Source organism: Mus musculus, chromosome 19, assembly GCF_000001635.26.
Source record: "Mus musculus strain C57BL/6J chromosome 19, GRCm38.p6 C57BL/6J".
NCBI lineage: Eukaryota > Metazoa > Chordata > Mammalia > Rodentia > Muridae > Mus > Mus musculus.
In genome coordinates, this window is record NC_000085.6 from 12,664,954 (window position 1) to 12,687,367 (window position 22,414).

Genomic DNA, 22,414 nt, shown 5'->3' on the forward strand with positions numbered 1-22,414 from the left:
GAGCCTTGATCAGAAAAAAAAAAAGAATGGGATCTCTTCAAGGGTCTGCAGACCTGCTGGTAAAGGATAACCAGTTTAAGGAAAGTGAATAAGTGTTACCACGGGGCAGTCTGAGTCAAAAGAGAAAGTTGTTTCTGTCAGTCTTTAAGCACATGCTGAACAGACCAATCCATAAAACAGGTTCCCTACAGGATTACATTAAAGCATGTTTAGACGCCCCACCAGCTGTAGTGCAAGAAAAGGACTAGCTGTAGCAATGAAGGGACACAAATTCAGCGCCAATGTTAAGAACTCCTATGAGGTGCTCGCTTTGGCAGGATATATACTAAAATTGGAACGATACAGAGAAGATTAGCATGGCCCCTGCACAAGGATGACATGCAGATTCGTGAAGTGTTCCATATTTTTCAGAAGTGGATGCTCACAGTCATCTATAAGATGGAACACAGGGCCCCCAATGGAGAAGCTAGAGAAAGCACCCAAGGAGCTGAAGGGGTCTGCAACCCTATAGGTGGAACAACAATATGAACTAACCAGTACCCCCCAGAGCTCGTGTCACTAGCTGCATATGTAGCAGAAGATGGCCTAGTCGACCATCATTGAGAAGAGAGGCCCCTTGGTATTGCAAACTTTATATGCCCCAGTACAGGGGAATGCCAGGGCCAAGAAGTGGGAGTGGGTGGGTAGGGGAGCAAGGTTGGGGGAGGATATAGGGAACTTTTGGGATAGCATTTGAAATGTATATAAAGAAAATATTTAATTAAAAAATACAGCCAAAAAAGAAAAAGGCTGGCACACAATTTAAAAACAAAATCTCCTATGAGAATGAAAAGTGTTCTCAAGGGAATGAAGCTACATGTTTGGGTTGTGGAAAACTGGGACACCTGAAGAAGGATTGTAAAAATCCCTCAGGAAACAAAAAGGGCCTTCCTCTAGGTCTCTGTCCATGCTATGGTAAAGAGAAGCACTGGAGGAATGAATGTAAATCAAAGTTCCATGAAGATGGGCCTCCACTTACTAAAGAAGCAGGTGAAGTGAGTAAGACAGAAAACTAGATAAGGGGCAGCCTGTTAGCCCCGTTCAGGAACTGTGGGCCTCATTATAGGATGCAGCTCCAGTTATAAGAAAAACTTTGAGTTGTGGATTCTGATACATTAGGTGACATTAAAGTTATGGTTTAAGTGTTAAAAGAGACAGTACAACTTCATAAAGGTCAAAGAATAGCTCAATTCTTACTATTACCTTATTTACAACTCCCCAATCCTACGTTGTGCCAAAAATTTGTAGATAAAGCTTTATTAGAAGTTAGCAAATCACATCCTCAAGCACATGTAATTCACTTTGTGGGTGGTGTTTTTGTTGGGTGCAGAAAGTGGCAAAGTGGGCAGAGCAGGTTTTGCAGATGGCTATGGGATGTTTGACTAAGTGTGGGCTGATGGTGGCTTCAGGAAATATTTCAGCATGGTAGACCTTTGGGCTATTTGGGGCATTTAGGGTATAGGGAGTGTATCTCTTCTCTGAGTTATCCTTGGATTGGATGAATTGGAAGCTTTGCATGGCTGCCAGAAGCTGTTAGGGAATTTTTGGTTTAAATCCTGGTTTGACAAGCTGCCTCATATTAGCAGGTATAGGAAAGGAAAGGAAAGGAGAGGAGAGGAGAGGAGAGGAGAGGAGAGGAGAGGAGAGGAGAGGAGAGGAGAGGAGAGGAGAGGAGAGGAGAGGAGAGGAGAGGAGAGGAGAGGAGAGGAGAGGAGAGGAGAGGAGAGGAAAGGAAAATATCCATCTCTTGATTCAGTCTCAGTTTGCACAGCGGAGGCTGATTAAAGTCTGTTGCTTGCATTGAAAAATTGCATTCAGATTCAGCACTCCCTTGTATCTGTGTCTGTCTGTCATTTTTGCCAACTCCTTGTCCACCTGAGTACTGGGACCCTGATTTCTTCTGCGGGTTGAGAGACCTACTGAGTCCAGTCTGTGGCATGTTTTGTTTCTTTTTTGTTTCTGATTTTTTTTTTTAATTTTGTTTTGTTTTGTTTGAAACAGGGTCTCATTGGGAAGCCTGGCTATCTTGGAACTCACAATATAGAGTGTCCTTGAACTAATTGAGAATCACCTGCCTCTGTCTCTGCTTGCTGGATAAATGTATAGGCTACTGGGAATAGTTTGTTAGTACTTTAAGTGGAATAATTTAAGCTTTTTTTGAGTACTTAATGTGAATAGATAGAAAGAATTTATTTAGAGGGTCTTAAATTGTGCCATTTCTAAAATTTTGTGTATTTTTAAAGATTTCTAAAACACCTAGCTTACAGCCAGTATCATGGGAAACCTAGTACTATTGAATGGACATAGTAATGAACGGCCTTCAAAGCTCTTATCTGGTTTTGTTTGTTTGAGACAGGGTGTACCTATGTAGTTCTTGAAGTGCTGGAGCGCTCTATGTAGATCAGGCTGGCTAGAACTCACAGAGATCTTTCTGACTCTAGAGCACAGGGATCAAAGGCATGCACCCGCATGCCTGGTTGAGTTCTTACGATTATACTAATAGAAGAGTGCATCTCTCAAATATCATCAAAGATCCCTTTGTTTTGCAGTAGTTGCAAAATGAATATAGAAACCTACAACTGTCAACATGTAAAGAATAAGAAACTGTTGAGTTCTCAGCTCTAAATGGAGCAACTGCATCACAGCCCTTTCCCTAAGGGTCAGAGAACATTGCTGGAGAGAGATTAAAGAACCAGAGCTAGTTGATGTCTGCAAGCAAAACAGCATTTTCTAGACATGCCAGCACCATTGCACAGAGGAACTAACAGCATCTGTGCCCACTTGCACGTGACCTGTGCAAGATTAAGCCAGCCAGAATGCAGCCCTGATGGGAGAGGAGCTGAGGAGCTATTGGTAGCTAATGGCTACTGATGGAGAGAGGAAAGTCAGTTATCCTCAGGGATGTGGCCCTGAGAAGCTACCCATGCTCCAAAAGGTGGTCCTGCACCCGTGAACACATAGGTGTATAGGCATCACTACAAGAACTCAGGGGAAAAAAACAAAAACAAAAGCAAAAATCCCGAAGTGCATGATGTTGAGAGGGGGAAGGGAAAGTGTTGGAGGAGGCTGGAGAGGAAGGATTTGATGAAAACACAGGACATCAAATTCTCAAACAATAATAATAAAAAAAACCGAGGGAAAATAACATGTCATATCAAATGTAGCTTTAGCTTCATTTCATCCTTCTTAATTGTGTCTTTTTAATTGATTTTTGGATGGCTTGCTCTGGATCAATGCTTCTGAGACAGGTCTTTTTTGTTTGGTTCGTTGGTTTGGTTTGGTTTTGGTTTGGTTTGGTTTTTTTGAGACAGGGTTTCTCTGTATAGTACTGGATATCCTGGAACTCACTTTGTAGACCAGGCTGGCCTCAAACTCAGAAATCCACCTGCCTCTGCCTCCCAAGTGCTGGGATTAAAAGCGTGCGCCACCACTGCCGGGCTATGGAACAGTTTTGAGCAGAACAGATGAAAACAAGAGTGCTCATCCTGTGGGTAAACTTACACAACAGGTTTTCTTCCTTTTCCTCTTACTAGTTTCATAAATGTCACACTGGATACTCCATTAAATTTTCCAAGCAAGCCGGGTGTGGTGTTGCACGCCTTTAATCCCAGCACTCGGGAGGCAGACGCAGGTGGATTTCTGAGTTTGAGGCCAGCCTGGTCTACAGAGTGAGTTCCAGGACAGCCAGGTCTACACAGGGAAACCCTGTCTCAAAAAACAAAACAAAACAAAACAAAACAAAACAAAACAAAACAAAACAAAACAAAACAAAATTCCAAGCAGAGCTAGAGAGATGGATCATTCTGTACTTGGCGTGGACTCAAGGTCTCTCTTGAGTGTAACATTAACTGTGAGATTTAATAATTGTTTTTTAAATTTGTGAAACTTACTTTTATTACTAGCTGGCTGACCAACTGTACCTTAAAAGAAAATATTTACATAGCTTATGTCAATTATACCTTAATAAGTTTATTGTATTTTCCTTTTCTTTTTCTTTTTTTAAACTATCTTTAATCATTTTTTCCAGTCCAATAGTTCTTCCCGTCCTAGTCTGCCCTCTGACGGCTCCTTATCCCATTCCTCCTCCATCTCCAAGAGGATGCCCCCAACTACTCCCACCCCACCAGGCCCTCCTACTCCCTGGGGCTTCAAGTCTCTCAAAGGTTAAGTGCATCTTCTCTCACAGAGGCCAGACCAGGCAGTCCTCTGCTGTATATGTTGGGGGCCTCATAGCAGCTCTCTACATTATATTAATTTATATTGTTACATGTCTAACTTTTATATATTCCTGTACATATACATTTCTTGGAATAAAAATTAGTGGTTTGTAGCAGTCTTAGTTACTGTTTTATTGCTGTGAAGAGACTCCATGACCAACACAACTCTCATAAAAGAAAGCATTTAATTGGAGACTTATAATTGTATAGGGTTAGTTTCTGATCATCATGGTAGGAAGAAGACAGACATGGTGCTGAAGCAGTTGCTGAGAGGTTGGGCTTTTGAAACCTCTAAGCCCACTCCCAGTGACACACCTTCTCCAACAAAGCCATATCTCCTAATCCTGTCCAAAGAGTTTCACTACATGGTGACTAAGCATTAAAATATAGGAGCCTATGGGGATCCTTATCATTCAAATTAACACAGAAACTGTTTAAGCACTGATTATATATTTGTGTTGCTAAATGCATATTTAAGGGAGATGTCTAATCTTATTTCCTGACATTTGACTGGAGTTGGTGTCAGGAAATGCTGACTTCATAAAAAAAAAAAAAAAAAAAAAAAAAAAGGATTTCTAGTAGTGCCTATTTTCATTGAAAAAGAAGCTTTTTTTTTTTTTTTTTTTTTTTTTTTTGCAATTAGCAGACAGGAAACAGGTTAAGAAAGGTGGTGCATGTCTATAGTTCAAGCACTCAGAAGGGTAAGGAGCATCTGGGTGTAAAGAGTCTGTGACTCAAAACACACTCACACACACACTGAAAATAGCACAAAGGTTCCTTAACTGCTGAATGGAAGAAATGATATGCAAAGTTTAAATTATGAAATATAACTTCATTACAAAACAGATTTTATGACTGATAAGGAAATATATAAACAGACTTCAAATATAACATTCTAAGTGAAAGCACTGAATCCAATGGTTCCATATCCTAGGATATGGGTAAAGCCATTATAACAAAGATTAAATTGTGTGGACAAAAAGAGTTTAGGGTTCTCCAGACTGAGCAAGTAGAAGAGCATGACCAATTTGAAAACATGTAAGGATAGTCATGGTAGAGTAATATGAATATACCTTCCTCCAAATTGTATACTCTTTATATTTAAAAAGTTATGCTGTTTATAATTTCACATTAATTAGGAAAAAAGAAAAATAATAGATGATACAAACACACATAGACATAGACACATTTAAATCCTCTAGCTTCATACTAGCTGGAAGTTTATTTCTTTCTTAGGAAGGTGAAATGAGGACCTACAGATATCCTCAGGGGAAACATCCCCAGAGAGCTCAAAGAATCAATAATACCAAGCTGGTTCACATGCATTGTTCTCTGAAGTCCAACATTAGTTTAGAAGACCAGGACCACACTGCATACTGGCCACCTTTGATCATTATTCAGTCATCTGAATGTTGACATTCCTGCATACACATTGAATTTCTGACTTAGAGATTTCCTAGGAATCTATAAACATGGTTGAGAAAAACACACAGGATAAAAATGGTACTGAAGAACCTCAGAAAAGTGACCAGTTTGGGAGCTGTTCTATGTATTTTCCTCTACTTGTGCTCTACTGATACAAACCTGTGGATTACTTAGGAGAGGCAAAGTTATAATCTTTCCTTTACAAGGAAGGAAAAAGTAAGAATGCCCTACAAAGGTAGGGAGTATACAGTAATCTCATAGCTGGCTGGTTTTAGTGTCTTTTTCCTGTTTTTTGTTTGTTTGTTTGTTTGTTTTTCTGTGATGTTGTTGGTTTGGTTTGATTTTTGGTGTATTGCAAATCTCAGCACCTTTTGATTATTCCCTGCCAGAGAGCGTCTCTGATGATCCCTGGTTATTACTCCTTGGAAGGACGTCTCATTGCAAGCATACCATTCAGAACTGACGGTCACCCTTGTTCAAGGAACAAGGTAAGTTTCTGTATTCATCACCAGCTTTTAGTGAAAAGTACAGCTCATACAAAAGTAGCATTGGCAGAACCACTGTGAGCCATTTGGGCACAGAGTTCAAGGACTTAGATCCTTTTCCAAAATGCAGGGTTAGATCTATCTTGCAAATAACAAATATTTGACACTTGGGAGGTGCATGGTAGTTATGAAATACCAATGTCCTCCTTTCTAAAATCATAGAGTAAACAAAACGATAAGGTACTGCCTCATCAGGTGTTAACTTGATTTTATTTGTTATCTGTTTCACCGAGGACTTATTTTTGGAGACTTTTTTATTTTTATGTATATGGGTAGTTTGCTTGTATGTATGCCCATGTAGCACATGTGAGCAGTGCTGGTCAAAGCCAGGAAAGTCAATGGACCCACTTGGAACCAGAGTTATAAATGACTATCAGCTGCAGTGTAGTTGCTGGGATTTGCATTTAGGTCATTTGGAAGAGTATTCAGTGCTCTTAGTCACTGAGGCATCTCTCTAGTACCCACTCTGCATTGGAGATAAAAGAGTAACATAAAATGATTATATTTGTATCTAAAAAGGATTACACATGAATAAGCAAAAGGTCTGACCTCCATTTTAACTTTGAAAACATTTCCCTAAATGGCATAGTTTTATTTCTCACTTATCTCACTCATTTATTCATAGACCATCCATTTTATTTACCCTAAATAAAAGCGATTAGGATGAAAGTGGTTTTTATATTGAATCATGGCACTTCATAACGGCTGTGGAAATATTACTTAATTTCATTATCAAGTGTCTTCATCGTAAATAAGGAATACTAATAGGTTTTATGCATATGAAAGCATCCTTACCTGCTCACATGTCACATTCATACCAATTCCTTCTTATATGCTGTGTCCCCTAATATCTTCCGAAAGTGATTGCACTGTTAAGTCTTACATGTAGCTCTCTGGGGCTAGACTTCTTAGGTGAGCTGCTAAATGGGGTAGGAGATGAATAATGAGAAGGTATACTTGGTAGGCAAATACAAAATACAAATCTAAGAGCTTGGCATTCAAATAAAAGGATTCCAAAGTATTGTGTTTACATTAGAAAAGATTTAGACAAAAAGTGCAAACAGATTTTTCATGAAAACAGCTTATGCATTTAAATATAGCTCACAATCTGTGAACATTCAAGTTTTGATGATGATGATTATGTTTCAAGCAGGTCATGGCAGACGTAAGCAAAAGAAAGAACGAACCAAAGCTAAAATATAGATTCACAAGAAGAGCTTAAACAAAAGAGTAGCTCATATGGAATACATAAAACAATTAAGTAACCGTTTAATTATGAGTATGAGTAACCGGGTGTCACATAAAGACATATGGGAATTCATATATAGAAAAAAATAAAAACTTGGGGAATGCGATTTACAGACTTCAACACTTATCCACACCAGATGCCTTACATGTTGCCAAAAACCTTTCTTAGATCTTAAGGGCAGAGTTTTATTCTAATGCCTGGTTATGATTATGACGACGATGATGGTGATTATGATGACAATGAAGACACAACTAGCAATCATGAAACTAGGCTAGATGTAGTGTTTCGTTCAGTTAGAAAATAGATTTACCCATTTTATTTAGACAGCAATACCTCAACACTGCACACATTGTCACCTTAAGTTTGTAGATGTAAACAATCTGTTCTAAGAGAATTAAGCCAGGGCTAGTGGTTCTTAGACTGGAGATGTAAGGCTGACATACAATTCTTCCCAGAATCAAAGTTCTCTACCCGATGCTGCCTGACATCCTGGTGTCCTTCATTAGAATATTCTCTGCATTTATAGAAGCTCTTTCTACTTCAGTCATCTCACTAAATCTGTTGGCATGTGTCTCTCAGTGAGCTCACAGAGAGAAGCCTAAGACTAAGTTTATCCAGCAAAGAGAATGGCTAATAATGAATTGCAACTTGATCTAAACTTAGGTTACATTATGGACAACCATTTTGTCTGGGACCAAAGTTTGGTTTGAAAATTAGTGTACTTTTAAACAAAAATCATAATACTCATCCACTGACATTCTGTTATCTAAGAAGAAGAACCTGCTATTCACATGTGTTGAGAAATCAGGGAAAATATATGCAAACACATCTACAGGGCAGTCCATGGTGCTTCTGCGTACACAGAAGTGTGACAGTGCTTGAGGACGGGAAAAGATAAGATAATTGAGTGACTAGTTTCAGAAGTGACACATTGGAAAATCTATAAAAATGTCAAAATTGCACTGGAGAAGCAGACCAACCATAAAGAGCACACTGCTCCTTTAGAGGAAGTGAGTTCTGCTGTCAGTACTCACATCAGGTTGTTCATAATCACCTCTATCTTCAGATCCAGGGGAACTGAAGACTCTGAAATTCATAAGCTGTAGCACACACATGCACATAACAATACACAGACATAGGCATGAGAAAAAACCTTGAAAGTTATTAAAGTTTCAAGGCATTAGTTCAAAAAAATTAATACTTAAAAACTAGAGTAGTGAACTTTGACAGCACTTCATTCAATTGACTGAATTCCTACAGAAGTTGATATACAAAAATTCAATTATTGATGGATATGGTGGAACATGCCTTTAAACTCTGAACAAAAGCAGACAGCTCTTAAGGAGTTTGAGGTAAGCCTGGGTCTACCTAATAAGTTTCAGGCCAACCAGGGATCAAAATTGAGACCTGTCCTCAAACCATTAGCATTAAGATTATACTTCTATTATTGCTACTGCTATAATTAAGGTGTGTGTGTGTGTGCATGCGTGTGTGTGATGCATGATATGGCAATGTGCATATGTTACTCTCCTGCTTTTACTGTGGATTCTGAGTACTGAATTCAAGTCAGCTGAGACTGAAGCAAGTACTTTTAGCCAGTGCACCATCTCACTGTATCTAAGCATTAAGAATCATTGGAATTTAAGTTTTTATTATAATAAAATAATTCCTGATAGTGGTACAAAGACATTTCAGTATCTTGTCAATCTCTCTACACTAGATATATTCTCTTTCCTTATTTTTCCCACAGGGCACATTCTGGTTCCCAAATAACATTGATGGAGAACAGAACAGAGATGACAGGGTTCATCCTCCTAGGACTGACGAACGCACCAGAACTGAGGGCCCCTCTGTTTATCATAATCAGCTTTATCTATTTCACCAATGTGATTGGAAACTTGGGAATGATTGTGCTGATTCTCTGGGATTCTCGACTCCACACTCCCATGTACTGTTTTCTTGCTAACCTGTCTCTGGTGGACATCTTTTACTCCTCAGCTGTAGCTCCAACAATTTTGGCTGGACTTCTTGTAGGAAACATAGTTGTCTCCTACAATGCCTGTGTTGCTCAGATGATCTCATTCTCAGCCTTTGTCACTACAGAAGATTTACTTTTGGCTGCAATGGCCTATGATCGCTATGCAGCAGTGTGCAAACCCCTGCATTATACCACCATCATGACTCCAACTGTGTGTATATGTCTGATAATGGCCTGCTATACTGGTGGTTTCCTGAATTCCTCCATCCACACTGGGGACACATTCAGGCTTTCATTTTGTGGATCCAATGCAGTTCATCACTTTTTCTGTGATGTTCCAGCAGTCATGACTCTCTCCTGTTCTGATAGACATGTTAGTGAGATAGTACTCATTTATGGAGCAGGCTTCATTATCTGTTCTGCACTCCTTGTTATTTTGATATCTTATACATTCATTTTTATCACCATCTTCAGGATGCGCTCAGCTGCAGGATACCAGAAGGCTATGTCTACCTGTGTTTCTCACTTCACTGCTGTCTCCATTTTCTACGGGACTGTTATTTTCATGTACTTACAACCCACCTCCAGCCACTCCATGGACACTGATAAAACCGTGTCTGTGTTCTACACCATGGTCATCCCCATGCTTAACCCTATGGTTTACAGTCTAAGGAACAAGGAGGTGAAAAGTGCATTCAAGAAAGTTGTGGAGAAAGCAAAGTATTCCTTAGGATTTTAAGTCTAGCATTGTATGGTATTGTAACGCAACTCCATACCTATCACATTTTCTTAGGTACCTAGTGACCTAGAGTCAGGTCACATTGATGTCAAGTGGAAGAATTAATACATTTATCTTTTCAAATGTTTGCTTTTCAGAAAATAGAAATAATGCTGTAAATGCAATATCTGTTTTAGAATGGCTAATGTGAAGTTTAGCATGAGTTGGTTATGTTTTTCTAAACACTCGTGGCTCAGACTGTTTAAACACCATTTCTACAAGTATTTTTCTACAGGCCACTAGTAGTGCATATCTAAAGAAGATGCAAGGAAAAGCCCATGAGAAGAAGTTTCTGCTTGTGACACACATGGGTATAGACATTTGGATGCAGAAACATACACAGAGTACAATGGCATTCTGCTAGTATTCTCTTTTGAAGGTGTATGGATCCATGCTCTACATTCATGTGCACACACACATATGATGTTTGTATGTGCTTGAATACATGTGTGTTTAAGTGTGTTTGTGTCTGTGTTTATATACAGAGACTTACAGGTGACATGGAAGTCTTTCTTAATGACTGGCTGGCTGTTTACCTTTTCGATTGAAGAAAAGATCTCTCAATTAAGCCAAGATCTCTTCTGTCAGCTGGTCTAGATAGTCATTTTCCTCTTCTGATTCCTTGTTTCAACCTCTGGAATTATAGGTGGGTGCCCACACCCTTCCAAAATTTATGAAGGTTCTGAAGATCCACAACTCTGGTCTTTATGTTTGTATGATATTTGTTTTGCCCACTGGATCATCTCCCTAAATCCACCCTTAGTTTTCCACAAATAATTTAAATAATTTATTTTGGGGTAATAGAATATCAATTTGTTTACTTCTCTTCAATTGAGATACTATTCCACATGCTTCAAGTGATGTAGGTTTAAATATGTGCTTAAACTCTTTGGGTATTTTACTGAGAGGTTTAGCAATAAAGTATCTTAAATGAACAGATATTTCTTTGTGTCCGTCATTTTATAGAGACTTAATTTTTTGCTTTCTATGATTCAAAAGGAAAATTATGCTACCATGAAAATAGAGTAAAAACAAAGGACGTGTCCACTTTACATGTGACTACCCCCATATGTACTGCTTTTAAAGTGTCCTGGCAACTTATGTTTTCCATGTATTATCTCTGCAAGTGCTTCTGGGGACTCAGTGGTGCTCACTTATGCTTAACATATTTGCATCATCTCTTGTCACTCACAGTCTGTCCCCTCACCCCATTCATACTGATCCCCTTGATGGTCTTCCCAGCTGCACCCACATCCCTACTTCAGGAAACTTGAGCTTGCAGCTCCCCTGCATGGACATTTCCTTCACTACATTCACTTCTCTGCTTAAACAGGGGCTAGCCATCTTGGAAGTCTTCCATGACTCCCATATAAGACAGTCACTTTCCTTCCCATTTACACTGTCCCTCCATTCTGCCTTGTCTTCACAATGCTCATGAGCACCTCAGCTGGAATCTAAATCTAAGTAAGAGCATTAGCTTGATCTATTTTAACTTCATGCGCCTGCTTTGAACTTGAATACAATTTTGACCCATTGAAGATGCTCCATACTTATTTACTAAATGCATAAATAAATTAATAAAGTTCAGCCCAGATATGATAAAATGTTTGGACCACTAATGAAGTAGTGATAAACATAGCATAAAACTTTATAAGGTCCTATTCTAGACATGTAATGTATTTGAAAAGGTAGAGACTATTGTTTGCATTGTTTTTGCATTTTAACCTGTATTTTCACTCAGCAATGGTAGAGTACATTTATAGACTACTTGGGTTATTTCCTAAAAGCCCTTATTCAAGTGAATCATCTCATCTTTTTTTTAACCTTTAAAAGGGGAATCAAAGATGATTTCTGTCTGCTATTGGCAGATAAGAAAAAGCTATTGGGGCTGGATAGATGGCTTAGCAGATAAGAGCACTAGCTGCTTTTGTAGAGGTCCTGAGTTTAAGTCCCAGCAACTACATTCACTTTGCATGTGACTACCCCCATATGAACTGCTTTAAAAGTGATGGCTCACAACCATCTGCAATTGGATTTAATGCCCTTTTCTGGTGTGTCTGAAGATAGTGACAGTGTACACATATACATAAAACTCATATACATATGCATAAAATAAAATAAATAAATCTTTTAAAAAGCTATTGAACATTTAGCATTACTGAACTGCAGTCACGTGTTCATTATCTAGAGAGATTTTTTATTAAGTGAATACATACAAAGTTCTCTAGGTAATTTGCTATGCATAATTATATGCCTATACACACAGCTACACTTATTTTTATATCTTATGATCCTGTTGATGTTAATCTGAACACAAACTAATATCTGGCTTTAACTCAGCTATGTATTAAATTCATTCTTTCCCATTTGTGATTTCCTTCTCTGGTTATTTAGAAATGTAAGAGTAACAGTCTGCTATTTATGGATTGATTCATTCATCTTTATTAGACAAATAAAGAAATTCCATAATTGTTCATTGGCATCTTAATAAGAAGAAAATCATGTAATAGAAATGTCTCATTGAATGTAAACACAGCTGGCAATTGTCACAAAGATAAAGTTATACACACAAAAAGGTTTGGTGTTTTTAACGGCCTACTGTAAGAAAGAATAGCTCACTGGTGCTCCAAGAGCTTGGAAAAGTTAATGAAGGATGGTCATGGGAGTGGTAACATGAATATACCTTTGACCAAACCGTGAAAACTTTGTACTAAAATATTGGTGTTTATAAGTTAACATTAACTGGAGAAAGGAGGAAAATAGTATGTGATAAAAAATACATTTAAATAACCCATCTTAGACCCAGTGAGACTTTGGTTTTCCATTATGAAGGTGCAATGAAGACCTACAGGTGCCCCATGGGGAAAAGCCCCAGAGAGCTCATGGACTCCATCCATAGTGCCTGGCTAGCTCTTATTCATTGTCCTTTAAAGTCAATCGCTTTAGAAGACCATGATGGCAAGGTGACCATGTTTGGCCATCACTAAGCCACCTGAATGTTAATATTTTCCCAAACACACCGGTTTTCTTCTGAACTGGAGATTTTCTGAGAATCTTCAACCATGGTTGAAAAAAAAATACCCAAGGCTGTATTAATCAGCCTCATAGAAATGATCAGTTAGCAAGATTTCCTGTGTACCTTCCTCCACTTATATTCTACAAATACTGCTCTGTGGAATATATGAGAGAGGCAACATTATAATCTTTCTTTTACAGGCAAGGAAGAAGTAAGATACCCTTCTAAGGACACAGAGAGAGTTCATAGTAAATTCATGGATGGACATGTTTGAGTGTCTTTTTTCTGTGTTTTTGTTGCTTTAGAAAGCTCCTAACCTTTTGATTATTCCCTGTCAGAGAGACCCTCTGATGATACCTGTGAGTTACTCCACAAAAGGAATTCTTATTGCCAACTCTGTTCATAACTGACTGTCACTCTTGTTCAAAGAGCAAGGTAAGGTTCTGTATTTACCATCTGCTTTTAGTGAAAAGTAAATCTCACAGGATCATAGCATTAGTACTGTGAGTCATTTGAGCACCGAGTATGGAGTCTTGAACCATTTTTTTTTTAAAATGCAGAGTTAATTCTGTCTTTAAAAATATTAAAAATTTGTCAATAAAGAGCTGAATGATGTTTATAAAATTATCAGTGCCCTACTTTCTAAGAATTCTAGAGCAAACAGTAGAAATGAGGCACTTCCTGGTCAGGTATTAATTTGATTTTATTCGTTATCTGTTGGCATCTCACTGGAAATTTTAAAAAATATAAACTAAGATGATTATTCTTTAAACTAAAGAAATAATTATAACGTAATGAGACAAAGAATTAATCTTCATTTTAGTGATTCCCACTCAAATCCCATACTCTCATTTTAAATTTAACCACATATTTTTTTTCATAGATGATCCATTTGAGTGAAAACAACAGCTTTTTAGTATGGATAAAACTACTTCAATATGGAATCATCACTCTTTGAACTAGTTATGGAAAACTAGGCTATCAGGTAATTTCACCATCAACAAATGGTAAACAAAAATGGTAATATGTCTCATTACCATATAAGCAGAATTACATACACATGCGCTCTCACTTATGCTTCTTCATATGGCTCTGTGGTACCCACACCACCTAGTATATTTTAAAGTAGTCATGTGTGTTTAGGTCTACATAAAACCTTATCATGTAGGCTTGTCAGATGAGATGCTGATATGGCTAAAGAAACCTAAGAGGATGTAGTTGGTAAAAGGTAGATACACTCCTAAGGGCTTAAAACTCCAATAAAATTACTTTAATGTACTGTGTTTATATTATAAAATATTAAAGCAAAAACTTCACACATATTTTTTCACTAAAAGAAGTCATGAATCTCAATATAGCTCACAATCACAAACTTCCAACTCTTGATGTTTGTGATTTAATCAAGTTAGGGCAACCATAAAGAAAAGAAGGAAAAGGAACTCAAGCCAAAATAGAGATGCAAGGAAATATTAAACAACGGAGTGGCTCAGATGGATTACATAAAACAATCAATCCAATGGGCAGAACATGAGTGGCTGGGGTTCACACTGTTTTCAGATGACCTGGATGGACAGCAAAGAAATCAAATTCCTTTATTTGACTTAATTTTTAAAAATAAACAATTTTATACATTAAAAAAGGACCCTTTATACAGTTAAAAAAAAAAAGGATCTGAGTATTGAATTCAGGCCATCAAACTTGTGGCCTGCACTTTTACTCATTGATTCACCTCACTGGGCCTGGTTATAAAGAAATTAGAAGCACATATTGTTATTATGCAGTTCTTATTATGAACTATCCCTGTCATTGGTATGAAGACATCAACGTCTTGGTAGTCTCATCTATACTTCATATGGTCTTCTTCCTTCTGTTCATGACAGGATAACTTCCTAATTACAAAATAACAGTGATGGAGAACAGGACAGAGGTGACAGAGTTCATTCTTCTAGGTGTGACCAATGCCCCAGCACTGCAGACCCCACTCTTTATCCTGTTCACTCTTATCTACTTCATCAACATGACTGGAAACTTGGGGATGCTTGTGCTGATTCTCTGGGACTCTCGACTCCACACTCCCATGTACATTTTTCTTGGTAATTTATCCCTGGTAGACATCTTTTACTCCTCTGCTGTTACCCCAACAGTTGTTGCTGGACTTCTTGTAGGAAACCAAGCCATTTCCTACAATGCTTGTGCTGCCCAGATGTTCTTGTTTGTAGTCTTTGCTACGGCAGAAAATTTTCTCTTGGCTGCAATGGCCTATGACCGCTATGCAGCAGTGTGCAAACCCCTGCATTATACCACCACTATGACTCCAACTACATGTGCATGTCTGACCATGGCCTGCTATGCTGGTGGTTTCCTGAATTCCTCTATCCATACTGGGGACACATTCAGACTCTACTTCTGCAAGTCCAATGTGGTCCATCACTTTTTCTGTGATGTTCCAGCCGTCATGGTTCTCTCTTGCTCTGATAGACACATCAGTGAGATGGTCCTCCTATATGGAGCAAGTTTTGTCATCTGTTCTGCACTCCTTGTTATTTTGATATCTTACATATTCATTTTTATCACCATCTTCAAGATGCGCTCAGCTGCAGGATACCAGAAGGCTATGTCTACCTGTGTTTCTCACTTCACTGCTGTCTCTATTTTCTATGGCACTCTTATTTTCATGTACTTGCAGCCCAGCTCCAGCCACTCCATGGACACTGACAAAATCGTGTCTGTGTTCTACACCATGGTCATTCCCATGCTGAACCCTGTGGTCTATAGCTTAAGGAACAAGGAGGTGAAAAGTGCATTCAAGAAAGTTGTGGAGAAAGCAAAATATACCTTAGGATTTTGAGTCTAGCATTGTGTGGTGCACTGTAATGCAGCTCCATGCTTCCCTAGGTATCCTGTGAGATTTCAGGACACACTGACGTTAAGTACAAGAATCAATATCCTTATCTTTTCAAATGTTTGCTTTTCAGAAAATGGAAACAATATTATAAATGCAATATCTGTTTTAGAATTGCTAACGTGAAGTTTAGCATGTGTTGGGTATTTTTTCCTAAATATTCATGGAGCAGACAATTTATTCACCATTTATACAAGCATTTTTTCTACATGCTACTAGTAACATACATGTAAACTGAGAGGCAAAATAAAAGCCCATGAGAAGAAGATCTACTTGTGAACGCATGGGCATGCACAAATACAAAGAAAAAATATTCAAAGATAAAGGAACACTGAGCTATGGATGTTTTTGTTCTTGCTTTTTTGCATTTGTGTATGGTATGTATGCTTTTATATTTGCATGTTTTTATATGTGAGGGTGTATGTGTGGATGCTGGTACACATATAGGGGCCAGAGGTTGGGTTTCTTTGTCATTAGTTCTCCACATAACTTATGGTAGTAGGCAAGTGAACACGACTTGGCAGGACAGGCTAGTCTAGCTAGTAACTTTTCTCTGAGATCCACCTCCATCTTCTGAGTTCTGGTATTACAGATGTAGTCCTATGGTCACAGTGCTGGTATTATAATGGGCCCCTATGTTGTCATTTATGTGACATTATATCATTATGTGGTCCATCACTTTTTCTGTTATGATCCAGAAGTCATGATTCATTCTTGCTCTGATAGCCACATCAGTGAGATGCAAACTTGTAAGCTTTGTTATCTGCCCTGCCCTCCTTGTTATTTTGGTATCACACATTTAGGAAAATTTAAGAGAATATGTGGTATTTATGAGAATTCCAACTTAGGTCTTCATGCTTGTATAACAAGTGCTTTATCCTCTTATCTGTATTCTAGGTCACACTGCTAGTATTCAATAAGATAAGTTAATATAGCTCATCAGAGTATTGGAGTATCAATTATGATTGTTTTTGTTTAGTTGCATAACTATTCTAAGTCCTTTAATGGATGCAGGTTCAAACACACATGTCCATATTCTTGGTGTATTTATTGAGGGATAGAAATCAAAGTATTTTATACAAAATTAGCTTTTAAAAAGGTATATTAAGTGAATTAATATTTCTTTCTTGATGAAACTAATGTATAGAAATTTATTTGTTATATTGTACATTTCTAAAGCAAAAATTATGCAGAGCATAGTGAAAGTGGAGTAAAAACAAAGAGATTTATTGCAGATGAACACCCTCATATGCACTGCTTTGAACATGCCCTGGGACATTCATGTTTTCCATGTTCACTCATCACTAATAAAGTTGTGTCATCTCTTGTCACTCACAGTCTGTCCCCTCACCCCATTCATACTGATCCCCTTGATGGTCTTCCCAGCTGCACCCACATCCCTACTTCAGAAAACTTGAGCTTGCAGCTCCCCTGCATGGACATTTCCTTCACTACATTCACTTCTCTGCTTAAACAAGGGCTAGCCATCTTGGGAGTCTTCCATGACTCCCATATAAGACAGTCACTTTCCTTCCTATTTACACTGTCCCTCCATTCTTCTTTGTGTTCACAATGCTCATGAGCACCTCAGCTGGAATCTAAATCTAAGTAAGAGCATTAGAGTAATCTATTTTAACTACATGTGCCTGCTTGTTACCCATTCCTGGCATTGCTAATGTAGCCAAGAACCTGAGACTAGATAGGTCATGGGTATAGGAGGAAAGGATTATTATTCTGCTAAAGGAACATAACTATAAAATGATTCCTGATGACATACATCAGGACCTTGATCAGCCCTCATCAAAACTGTTTCTTCTTGTAGTAAATGGCAATTTACAGAAACCTGCAATTGAACAATGCAGAGAGTGTGAAAGACTTTGAAGCACTTAGACCTAAATGGGATGTCATCATTACCTGCCTCTCCCCAGTGCTCAGAGATCTAAATAGAAGAGGAGGCAGAAAGATAACAAGAGCCAAAGGTGATGGATGACTTTCAGACACAACAGGACTGATGTACATATAAAGCAACAGTGACTATGGTAGCATGCGAAAGGACTGCATATGTTCAAGCCACATGACATCCCAGCATTCTGAAGGGAAGAGGACACTAGTTCCCACCCCTAACCCATAATCAGTCTGCAACTGATACCCACTGGAAAAGAAAATACCCATTTTCTTCAATGAAATCTGACTGGATATATTAACAATATATCAGAGCATTCCTGATACTCAGTACTAGCTACCCAACACAAAACAAATTATTTCTTTTCTTCATCTTGTCTCTTGTTAAAATTCTCAGTTGTTTCACAGGAAGACCAACAGAATCAACTAACCTGAACCCTTGGGGCTTTCAGAGTCTGAACCAAAAGAACAACATAGTCAACCAAAGAACACACATAGCTTGACCTAGGCCTTCCTGCACATAAGTAGTAGATGCGCAGCTTGGTCTTTATGTGGGTCTTGAACAACTGAAGTGGAGGGCAGGGGGTAGCTATCCCAAAAGCTGTTGCCTGCCTGTGGGATGTGTTCTTCTATCTGGGCTGGCCTTGTCTGACCTCAGTGGGAAAGGATGCACCTAACCTCACAGAGGCAGAACTGCCAGGGTGGGGGGGATATCCATTGCTCAGAGGAGAAATGGAGAAGGAGTGGGGAAAGATTGTGGGAGGTGTGACGAGGAGAGGGGCAGTGAGCAAGATGTAAAGTGGATAAGTAAAACAAATAAATATAATATAATATTTTTTAAAAAAAATTCTCAGTTGTGTTTTTAAAGTTTAATTTGCTGAGCTATTCATTTCTAAGATTTTTCTGTTTGGTTCTTTCTCACAATGACTATCCTTGCTGAGTTTTCCATTCCCATTATGGTTTTCTTGGAATTTCTTGTCTATGTTCTTTTTAAATATCATTGAGAATTCTTAAAATATTCATTTGAATTCTTCACCAAGCATTTCATTAATATCCTTTCCTTTGGAGCTTGTGCCAAGAGAGTTAGTGCATTCCTTTAAAGGTACCATCCTACCTTGCTTCTTCATATTTTTTGTGCTAATATTTTCACATATGGTTGATCAGTATCCTCTAACAACTTTGTAAAATAGGTTTAACAAACTTTTTTCTCAAAATATGATATAGGATATCAGTTTGGAAGACAAAATGAGTTTCAGTTCCAGTCTCCAAATACCTTTAAAGCTATATCCAATGGCTTTAGGATCAGTGTAATTGGTGGTAGACTCAGAGATCACAATGCTCAAGCAGAAAAACACTCTAGCAAGCCAGGTGGGATGATACACATAGCAATGTGGCTGGATATGGATCCAAGAGCAGTGGTCAATGAAGAAAGGCCACAGTGAGCATATGCATACCTATCTTCAGTCCCATGAATACTGTTTGTCAACAAGTGGCCAGCCATGGGAGATGCTAAGAACAAAGAGTTCACATCTTTCCTCAAACCTAGCAAGTGGCATAAGTTTAAATTTGGAGATGGGGCAGTCTAAAGACATAGAAAGAGATTTTACTAAGGCAACATCTCAGAATATAATATTTGCAAACACTTGAAAAGTTGTAAGGAGAAATATTAAATATATTTGTGTTTCCTGTAGAAATTGGTAATTTTATAATTGCCATTCTTGACTCTGGCTGAGGGAGGATCAAAGTTCATTTGACCATAAGTTTGGTTAAGTTACTAAACAGAAACTTGGTTTTTATGGCTCAGTGAAGTTGAACAGTACAGTTAATCATTTATAAGGAGCAGGATAGCAGGATGTCATTTTTATCAGAGGACTTTTTACTGTAAATTTAACCTGTTCTTGGCACCAAAGAGATGTTGTATGCTGAGAGGAAAAAGGGATGACAAGATTTGGTTAATAAGTATTTTTCTTCTCATTTGCAATTGGGGATTAGCATGTCACCTCATTCTTTATGAGACAGAGAGGGTTCATGTCCACTCTTATTCTTGATAAACATAGAAGCATCTGGGAGATCAGTCTATATTAAGTCAGGAGGGCTGGATATGTTCTCATAGTAAGTTATTTCCAGAGGACAGAGTGAAATGAAAGATTTTTTAACCACTATTATTTTGCTAAGTCACAGAGCCCAGGTAAAGGAGAGCACCATCGGCTTCTAACATTGACAGATCCTAGAATATATTTTGTTCCTCTTTAGGAATTAACTCAATTGATTTTCATACATATTTATTTAAAGGGTATTGCTAAATATCCCTGAAAATGAATGAGTAGAAAAAAATCATCTTACTTGTTTTGGGGGTAATTTGGTACTGACAGAACTCTGGTGCACTACTCTGAGAATGTAAAAACTAGACAGTGGCTTTGATAAAACATTAGCTTCTTACCAAGTTAAATTATAATCATATTGCTACATTTGCATATGGACTCCAAACAGACAGGGAAACATCCCCATTGAAAGATTTATACATCAGTACTGCTAATAGAAATTTGTTCAAATTAATCTAAAACTAGAAACAATTCAAGTGTCCTGAAACAGTAATAGATATAGGCACTCATATATATCCATTTTCATGACTGAAATACTTTTCAGTCATGAAAAGAGTTATTACTGAATTGCATAATAGTTTGTATTTGCTAAATATAATAAATGCTCTCAGTTAAACATGTTAGTACATGCTTAGAATCCTAGCATCTGCAGATTTAGGCAGATAGAGCACTATGAGTTGGAGGTCCATATAAGCTAAGTAATGAAACCTTAACAAAGAAAAAGGATGGGGTTTGAGAAGAGGAAAGGCGAGGGGGGGAGGAGTGGAGAGGAGAGGAGAGATGATATCCATTTCAAAAAGTCGTGTACTGATATTAGCCTAAAAGTTCTGAATACCCAAGATACAATTCACAGACCACATGAAACTCAAGAAGAAGGAATACCAAAGTCTGGGTGCCTCTGTCCTTCTTAGAAAGGGGAACAAAATACTCATGGGAGCAAATACAGAGACAAAGTATGGAGCAGAGACTGAAGGAAGTAATTGTTTTCTATAGGCTCCCTGACAAACCTGACCCTGATATTCCTGGGCCTACAATAGAGGACAATGACAGTATTTCTATTATAAAGAAAATATCAAAAGACCCAGAAATGAATATAAATAACACTGAGTCTATCTCTACAAAAACTTCAACGAGTTTTTTTAAATCAGAACATGTTGGTCAGAAGAAGTGTAGGGGACAGAGTTCGAAAACTTTTAGGAAGAAGTGAAGCTAATGTTTGTTCTCAGGAAGTGCCAGTACCTATTACCTCTGAAGGACAAACACCCATAAAGGTATATCCAGAGTTTGCTTTGGTGGGAGAACTGGACTCTCGTGCTGAATCTATCTCCAGACTTGGCAATAGAGATGTTTTATAGAGAACCTGTACCTTTGGGACTTCCTTCTGAGGACAATAGTGATGATATGTTGCTGGTGCAAAAGAATATTCAGAGTGACAGCCTCATCAAAAAAGAGACAACAAAGATGCCTCCATCTGAGGACTCAAATGAAGAAAAATGGGCCCAACTAGTTGCAACACAGTATTTATTTCTTAACGAGTACCTCAAGGAAAGATTAAAGGAGAGGATGAAAGAAGGTACTGACAACTCTGAATCTGAAGCTTCTGATGAAGAGCCAGTACCTAGTTCTACCTCTGCAGGAAGAACACACTCAACGAAAATGGCAGAGAAAAAGAAGAAACGTGAAAGAAAAGATGCATACATGCATTCAAGACGTTCTTCAGTTAAGAGGAATGATGACATAAAGAAGCAAGTTGACTGGCACCATGAGCAACTGAAGGAACTCCTCAAAAATGACATAAAGGAAATACTGAAGGAGCAATTGGCTACAGAGCATGCAAGGATGAGGAAACTCCTTAGAAAGGATGTGAAGAAAATGAGTGAACTAATCAGGAATGAATTAACGCATATATGCACTGAACAGGTGGCTCTTTTTTAAGCACAGGTGAAGGAGACACAGCAGGAGCAGGTGAATCTGCTGAAGGACCTCTTAAGAAGGGAGCTCTTGACTCTAGCTGCATATGTATCAAAAGATGGCCCAGTCGGCCATCACTGGAAAGAGAGGCCCATTGGACTTGCAAACTTTATATGCCCCAGTACAGAGGAATGCCAGGGCCAAAAAATGGGAATGGGTGGGTAGGGAAGTGGAGGGGAGGGTATGGGGGACTTTTGGGAAAGCATTCTAAATGTAATCGAGGAAAATACGTAATAATAAAAAAAATATTTAAAAAAAAAGAAAAAAAAGAGAGAGAGACAGCTCTCAAA

The 22,414-nt window shown here is 38.2% G+C and overlaps 2 protein-coding genes and 1 non-coding gene across 3 annotated transcripts; all 3 read left to right on the forward strand.

The window, feature by feature from the left end:
* The first annotated feature begins 301 nt into the window (after positions 1–301).
* On the forward strand, positions 302–408 carry Gm24521. The gene has a single exon (XR_003952958.1). It is a non-coding gene; the product is annotated as a U6 spliceosomal RNA (small nuclear RNA).
* An 8,817-nt stretch (positions 409–9,225) lies between these two features.
* On the forward strand, positions 9,226–10,290 carry Olfr1442 (olfactory receptor 1442). The gene has a single exon (NM_146697.2). The coding sequence runs from the start codon at positions 9,254–9,256 to the stop codon at positions 10,190–10,192; it is 939 nt and encodes a 312-aa protein (NP_666908.2). The 5' UTR covers positions 9,226–9,253; the 3' UTR covers positions 10,193–10,290.
* Positions 10,291–13,212: 2,922 nt separating this feature from the next.
* On the forward strand, positions 13,213–18,898 carry Olfr1443 (olfactory receptor 1443). The gene is made up of 3 exons (NM_146698.2): positions 13,213–13,682; positions 14,131–14,232; positions 15,128–18,898. The coding sequence occupies exon 3, from the start codon at positions 15,157–15,159 to the stop codon at positions 16,093–16,095; it is 939 nt and encodes a 312-aa protein (NP_666909.1). The 5' UTR covers positions 13,213–13,682; positions 14,131–14,232; positions 15,128–15,156; the 3' UTR covers positions 16,096–18,898.
* Positions 18,899–22,414: the final 3,516 nt, after the last annotated feature.